The following is an 8587-nucleotide window of genomic DNA, read 5'->3' as shown; positions in this document are numbered from 1 at the left end:
AGAGAGTTGAAATCCATTCTTATTTCTGGAACTTAAGTGACACTAAAAACTTTTATACTCAAAATATTTTGAGTATTTTGAGGTTTTGTAAAAGAAAAAGTAAAAGTTCAGGAATTGAAAAACATAAGAGTTTATAAATATCATTTAGAAAAGAACGATGTTAGAAGAAGAGTTTGTAAATTATTTTTTCTAAAAACATTAGATATCAGTGAAAGAAAAATTTACTATAATTTTAATAACGTGGTAAATAAAGTAAATGGACTACCAAGGTCCCCGAAGAAAGGAAAAATGGATTGTAGAAAAAATATTTTGAGTCGTCATTAAGTACAATTAAAATGTACAGGTTGTTTACTGCTTACCCAGAGTTCAATGTAAAAAAAGATGTTTATTATACAACTTTTAATACAGAGTTTAATTTGGCATTTCATAAACCAAAGAAAGATTTGTGTGATTTATGCCAAGAGTATAAAAACAAAGAAAATGATCAAAAAATACTGCAGCATAGAGAGAGTAAGCTATTAACTAGAAAGAAAATGTGACGTAGCTAAAGTTGCAAATGTACATTACAAAACCACAGCAGTTATAACTTTTGATTTAAAAAAAGTATTTCCCCTCCGATTGCTAATATTTCTGCATTCTATTATAAAAGAAAATTAAATTGTTATAATTTCACTGCCCACTGTTCATTGAATAACAAAACTTATTGTGCACCTTGGAATGAATCTATGGCTGGTAGAGGTGCAAATGAACTTGCAAGTTGTCAATTTAAACTTTTAAAGTTAATTATTCATGACTGTCCTAATATATCAAATAATCAAATTATTTTGTGGTCTGATTCTTCTGTTCCCCAGAATAAGAACTCATTTGTGTCTATGTCAATGAAAATTTTTTAAAATGAAAGCGGAATAACACTCATTAAACAGAAGTATAGTGAACCTGGTCATAGTTCAGTACAGAAAACTGACACTGCGCATAGTGTGATTGAGAAAAAATTAAGACATTTTGAGATTTACAGTCCTCCTACCTTATTCAAAATACTGTGATCTATTGAAAAAACTTCTGGAGTAGAATTAAAAGTCATACAAGTGTACAAAGATGACTTCAAAAACTTCAAACTTGCTTTCAAGTCTTTATATTTCCATAAAGTGTCTTTTGCAAAGGTAAAACTAATGTAACATGAAAAACATCTACCTTTTCATATTAAATTCAAAAAATCGTTCTCTGGTCCGTTAATTGGAGAAAGATTGGTAAAAGGTACCCCTCAGAGAAAGATAGTTAAAGTTCTGAGAGAATTTCCTCCATTAAAAAGTGATTCAACACGTTTTTTGCTCTCAGATAAAAAAATTAATGACGTTAAGTCAATGGTAAAATATTTTGTTGGTGATGATCTTGAATTTTATAATACTCTTTTTAAGTCACAAAGTCTGAACAATTAAATATATCACTTTGTAAAATGTTTTAATAAACGTATAAATTTATTTCTTTATTGTAAAAAAAAGGAACAATGGAAGTGGTTGCTTATATATTTAAAGTTTAACTTATTTATATCATTTTCAGACAAAGTAAAAGATGTGTGATAAATTAGTTATTTTTTTTTTAATTATTCGAAAATAAATAATATTTATAAAAATTGCTTAATGTAAAAAAAGAAGTATAAGAAGCTTATTAATTTCTATACAAGAAGCTTAAAGATTAAAAACTGTATATTTCTAAATATAATGCCGATAAATTGGTAACCGGGAATGAATTAAAGAAAAAAAATGCGAAGGAAATTGAAAATAAGATATATACTAAAGTTATAAGTCATTGTTTGTTACAACATAAGTAAATTTAACCTTAATTGACCTACTGTCAAATTAATTGCATCTATGACAATTGTATTCCGACAAAATGTTCTGATTTCGAAATACATTTGATGTATTTGAAAAACAGTGCTCTTAGTTACGGGGTAAGTTTTTTTTTTTAACAATTTAAACAAAAACTTATATCAATTTTAGTCAATTTTGTTAAATTTCAACATGTAATTAAATTTACATAAAGAAATTTTGTACTTTAAAGTTGAATACAAATTTCTCAATTTAAACACAGTGTCGTATACGACATTTGTATTCAGGGCTAACGATATATTAAAATGGTTAAATCAAATTCGTAAAATTAAGTTGAATTAACCGAGACCTTATAATTAAAAATACAATAAAAATGCAATTAAATAATGTAACAAAAGTTTTGAAAAGATAAAAGAACCGGTAATTTTAAAATAAACTAGATTGAAATTGTCATTTTTACATGGTTCATTTGTTTATTAAAAGTGGGTTTTTCCCACTCATGTACATTTATTTCTTTGAGTTTTAATATAAATTTGTTGGAGGCTGAATCCAAAATTAAAAAGTTAGCATGATTAAAACTATTAAAACAGCTTTCATTTAAATGAATATGTTTATAAATGTGTGAGTTTTTATCCCTTTTTTGGTGCTCGATTATTCGTGTCTTTAAATGGCGAAACTACTCGCCATTTAAAGACACGAATTTTTATTGAATTTTTTATTATAAGGTCTCTATTAATTCAATTTAATTTTATTGAATTCGATTTAACCATTTTAATATATTTTAACTGATAATGGCTATGATATAGTCGAAACATGTATTTATAAAATAAATGATTTTAACAAAAATTAAAAAAGTTTTCTTATTTATTAGAATATTTACTCATTTTGTGCTGAAGAGGAACTTTGGAAATATATATATACTATACTTTGGTTTTTAACAATTTTTAACTTTAGCATGAACACAAACAATAACATTTTTTAAAAATGATAAAAAGTATTTCATCGATTTCATATTTATTTTTTTAATGATGACAATGGACCAGATTATAGTTATGTTTTATAATTTTTATTAGCTTGCTAAAGGTTAGACCTTAAGTATGCATCTTTAAAGATAAGTTTTAAATTTGATTTTTGAAATGGTTTTATATTAAATAAAAATAATAATTTGATAAATTAGGTTTTCATTATAGAACAGAAAAGAAAAATTGGATTTTATTGTTAAATTGTAGAGTTATTTTGTAAGTAAATTTCGTAATTGATTATTGGAATTTGATTTTAAAGAAGTTATAAAGATTTTTATTTATTTAATAATATAAAAAAACTTAATTTTAAATATGGGAGTTATTGCATATGAAACAGGAAATTCAGTTACCACCATTACAATGACAAACAAACTGATATTGGTTACATTGCACTTTAAAACTTTTATTTGTATCATACTTCAATTTAAGTTTTTATTTCTTGTAGGTATTTATTTATTGCTCAAAAGAGTTTTTTAACTTTATCCAGAGTTGTTTGTTGCTTAGCCTTAGTTAAATCACTCATACTGAGTAACAAATTTAAGGTAACCATTGCACACAATGAGTGTTTTTTATAATTTATTACTTTGTTAAATATCTTTAATCTTAAATCTCTCCTTACTTAAAAACTTTTTGTTTATTTGGATTGATTTACTTATACTTATATTTATTATTTAATTAAAATTAGTAGTAAAAAAAGGCCAATTCTCGGCCAAAAATTTATTTCAACCATAACTTGATCCATAATTTCATATTTATTATCATCCATAATTTCATTTAAGCCATAATCCTAACCATAATTTCGGAGCAAAAAAAAAAAAAAAAAAATAAAAAGCTTTATCATAACCATAATCTCTATATAAATTATGGTTACATCACAACCATAATTTCTAAGCCAAAATAAAAAAATTATAAAAATATAAAAATAATGGTAGTATAACAACCATAATTTATTAATATATTATGGTTACATCATAACTATAATTTCTGAGCCAAAAAAAATAATTTTTTTATTTTTTGTTATTTTAAATTAATTATTTTAGGTTAAGCGTAATAGTAAAATAGTCCTTTTAAAGCATAAAAACTTCCAGAATGTCCAATTTGTTCATCCCCAGAGTTTAATGTAACCACTAATCTTCTTCCATTAGCAACACTAGGCAAGGAATCGGTATAGTTTACAGACTTATCAATTCTTTATTGTCAACCCATGAGATGAACGTCTCAGGGTACCCATACCACTTTACTAATGATTTTTTTATTAATTTACAAACAACTTTTTCAATCCTAAATATTTTTTGATTAATTTTTTGTATTTCTTCTTCATAAAGACTACTGTGTATTTCGTCACCATTATCATCAGTTATTTTATACGTCGGCGGGTCTGTGAACTGAATCTGTGACACAGTAAAAACCTCTTCAGTCCATCTCGGTGTGTATCCTTTTTCAAACGTTACCTTCTTTTTAGTTATCCTAACTTTATCACTAATTGGAAACTTTGGTTTAACGGGCTCTGATTGTACCTTTCCATTTAGATTCAACCAAACAGTATTCTCATTCTTTTTATCGCTAGCTGCAACTGGTGTCATTTTAATTGAAGAATGCTTTGTGTTGTTGTATTTATTTACCATTTCATCTAAAAACGTCAATATATTTTCTGAAAGCTGAAAAGTACTTAAACATTTTCTCTTTCATCGATCTATTCCAATGTTCAACTACACAACTTTTTTCTTCATTTTCAGTTCAATATAACAGAACACCCAGCGCTTTAACATGCTTCTTATAAAATTCTAAGCCTTTATCAACCCATATTTTATTACACCTTCTTTCTTTAAAGATTTTATTTAATGCATCAGTTTTACTTTTCAATGGAACTATCTATCCGTACTTTAAAAACATCTATCACCATTAACAAGTATTTTATACCGTCATTGAATTTGGAAAAAGATTGCATGTCAACTAAATCAGCAGCTCATATTTCATCGATTCTATTTACAATAACTTTTCTTTTTATGAAATTTTTTACAACTGGTCTATGAAGTTCGTTTGCAAGTTTTTCAGTTCATTTTAATTCTTTATCCTCATCTTTTTTACAGATCGTTGGTAGTTTTATTCAACACCCAACTGTGTCTGTAAAGTATTTATAAGCAAGATCATGATGGTAAGCTGCATTATCAACTCTATCTACAGGTTTACTCCATTCTTTATATGCGTCAGTAGAAGTTAATCGTTCATCTAAATTAGTAGCAGGACCTGCAAAGTTCACACCAGATAAATGCATTTCACCTAAGATTTTTGACTATGGTAGTATTATTTTACTTGTTGCTTAAATAATTGAACTAACTAAATCACCTCCTGTTTTTGCTGATATGAATTTAGTTTTTGTTTTTTAACAAACAGCGCAAGTTCCACGTAGCATATTTCTTTTGTTTTTACTCGCGACGCTTCACGGGTTTAGTGTATTTGTTTTGTTTTTGCATTTAACACAGCACATTTTTTTATATAGAATAAGTAAAAAATGGATACTATAAATTTATCATGGGATGTAAATAACAATAAGAGAAATAATAATAAGTTGTTACCTAAAAGTATAAGAGGAATTATTGTTGGAAAGTCAGGTTGTGGAAAAACTATTTTATTACTGAATTTACTTTTAAGTCCTGGTTGATTAGACTATAATAATTTACAAGTTTTTGGAAAATCTCTTTTTCAACCAGAATACAAAATATTAAAACGATCTTTTGAAAAAAAAATTACAAAAAGAAGTTATTCTTGAACTATTTAAGTTACAAGACAAAATAGAAAAATTAAATACGAACCCCAAGTTTATAATTGAAGACATTTCAAAAAATTTAAATGAGAAAATAGATATGGAGTGTAAGTTTTTTGAAGCAGCTGAGAATGTACCAGATCCTAAAGATCTTGGTATTCATAAGAATAATTTGATGATATTTGATGATATACAATTAACAAAGCAAAATAAGTGTGAAAAATATTATATAAGAAAAAGGCATGGTAATGTAGACTGTTTCTATCTAAAATTATTTTATGTTACCTAGACATACTATAAGAGAAAATAGAAATTTTATTTGCTTATTTCCACAAGATTTAAAGAACTTAAATCATATTTATAAAGGTCATGTTTCAAGTGATATGACAAAAGACGAGTTTATAAGGCTTTGTAAGGATGCATGGTCAGAGCCCCATGGATTTGTTATTATAGATCTATCTTCTAAAAGAGATTATGGAAAATATAGAAGTGGATTAGATAATTTTTATATACCAAGTTGTGAATTTTGAAATATTTTCTTGTATATAAAAAAACAAAAATTTTTTTTTCTTGTATTTATAAAAAAACAAAATGTCTTTTTACTTATTATCAAGTGGAAATAGCAATAACATAAAAACTAAGTATACTCCTACAACTCAACTTAGACAAGATAAAGAATATGAAATGGCTTTAGTTAGTTTAGAGACATTACAGTTTTCCTAATATTGATTCTTCAAACAACAATTTTAGATATAGCACAGATAATGGAGCAACTTGGCTCCATTAATCTGTGCTATATCTTCCAGAAAGGTGTTATGAAATTACTGATATAAATGAATATACTCAATTGATTATGCCAGAAAAAGAGCATATAAGCGCTGGAGCTGCAGCTATTACAATTGCAGAAAATAATAAAACATTTAGATCAGTTTTAAATATTGCATCTGGTTATAAAGTTAATTTTACAACTTCAAATTCATTTAGAACTATTTTTGGTTTTAACAGTGGAATATATTCACCAGGTTACCATGAATCAGCTAATATAGTAAACATATTAGGTGTTAATAGTATACGTGATACAAATGATATAATAGAATCATCATATATAAATTGAGGAACATAAAACGTTATATATTCATTTTTCCCAACTGTAGGTCCTGGATTTAAAATTATTCAAGAGCTGTTAAACTTAATTTACTTACCAGTAACACTAAGAACAGTTTCAAAAATAGAAACTAAATTGCTTGATCAAATTGGAGATCCATTGAATTTACGAGGAGAAGAATTGTCTATTAGATTTGATATATAAGAAAAAAATTAATTTTTTTAATATAAAATGAGTAAATATAATAGTATTAAAGTAAATGTTTCGCAGGAGCAATTAGAAAAACTTAAAAATGCAATTGAAGATGGTTATGGAGCTTGTATTAAATTATCACATTCAGATTTTAATGGTTAACATGTATTAGCTGTAGCAAATACACAATTGAGTAGAATTACAAGAGCATATGAAAAAGGTAACGGTGTAATATTTAATTTAAGTAAAACACAGCAAGTTCACGATTCTTAAATAGAGGGAGGATTTATTGGAGCACTATTACCTTTACTTGGTACAGCTGGAAGATTTTTATTATAAAGTGTTACTCCAGCACTTGCAACAGGACTATTAACAGGAGTAGGTCCAGCAGCTGGATCAGCTATGGTTGATAAAATTTCTGGAAGGGGTATTGAATACTTAAAAAAGAATGGACAAGGAGTTAAAATGACAGCTGCAGGATCTGGTTTATATTTGAGATGGAGTAAAGGCGGTTCTGCAGGTGATGTAATGTACTTACGTAGTGGTAATGGACATACATCAGCAGGTTCTGGTTTATTATTAGGACCAAATTCACCATTTGCTAATATTCCATTTTTGAATATGATTCTCTGATTTTTTTGAAAATCTTTTTCACATTTATAAAATGTCAAAAAATATTCGCCAATGCATAAATTTTTAAACAAATATAAAAGAGTTGAACTTCCTCAAATACTTTTTAAGTCACACAAAGATTTAGAACACCCTTCAGTATTAATAAATGAGAATAGATATGAAATATTTGCACAGCATGAGATTACAATAAAATTTTTATTTCATCAAAATATTCAAGAACTTAAATTAAGAATGTTAAGTTAACAAGATTCTGTAATATCACAGTCTGTTGCTGATTTTGTAATAAATGTTGCTAATAATTCTGTTTCTGATGTGTTAATTAAAAAAAGAGAAAGTTTATGTTTTATTAATTTGTTGTAAGTTTTTGAAAATATTTTTTTCTCTTATTAAAAATGGAATATAACAATAATAAAATATGCCAAACTCTTCCAGGTGCACCTGATGAAAATCAGTCACCTGTTGAAAACCAAGCTCATGTATATCGTCTACAAAAATTAATGAGATTCAAAAAGAAATAGAGCGTGAAAGGGAAAAGAGAACTACGTTAAGTAAAAAGTATATCACAGCTGTGAAAATAATTTTAGCAATTGATAATGTATTACTAGTAAGTACTATGGCACTTGGAACTATTGGAATTGGTTTTTTGACAACAATAGTTGCAGCAACAGTAGTTATTGCATGTGAGGGTATAGCATTAGGAGCAGGTGTGTTATCAATAATAGGTGGACAAATTAATAAAAAAATTAAATTTAAAAGCAGAAAACCATGAAAGATACTTGCTGATTCAAAACTAAATACAATTAGTGATTATATTTCTAAAGCTTTGGTAGATGGACATATAAACAACAATGAATATGAATTAATACTTGGTGAACTTGAAAAATTTAATGCATGAACAAATTAAAACAAAAAAAAACTGAAATTGATGAACAAACTAAGGAATCATTAATTAAACAAGGAAGAGATGAGGCAAATAATATACTCCAAAGTAGATTTAGTAAAAATGTAAACGTAAAAACACAAAATAATTTATTAAAATAAAACA

The 8587-nt window shown here is 26.4% G+C and overlaps 1 protein-coding gene across 1 annotated transcript; it reads right to left on the bottom strand.

Annotated features, from left to right (window-relative positions):
• Positions 1 to 4020: 4020 nt before the first annotated feature.
• Positions 4021 to 5123, bottom strand: LOC136091869 (uncharacterized). Its single transcript, XM_065819581.1, has 2 exons — positions 4961 to 5123; positions 4021 to 4478 (listed from the first exon to the last, which is right to left on the bottom strand). Exons 1-2 carry the CDS (start codon positions 5121 to 5123, stop codon positions 4021 to 4023), a joined length of 621 nt encoding a protein of 206 aa, XP_065675653.1.
• Between the last annotated feature and the right edge of the window lie 3464 nt (positions 5124 to 8587).

Source organism: Hydra vulgaris, chromosome 15 (assembly GCF_038396675.1).
Source record: "Hydra vulgaris chromosome 15, alternate assembly HydraT2T_AEP".
NCBI classification, from domain to species: domain Eukaryota; kingdom Metazoa; phylum Cnidaria; class Hydrozoa; order Anthoathecata; family Hydridae; genus Hydra; species Hydra vulgaris.
The sequence above is the reverse complement of the archived record's forward strand: the minus strand, read 5'-3'. Positions and strand labels throughout refer to the sequence as shown.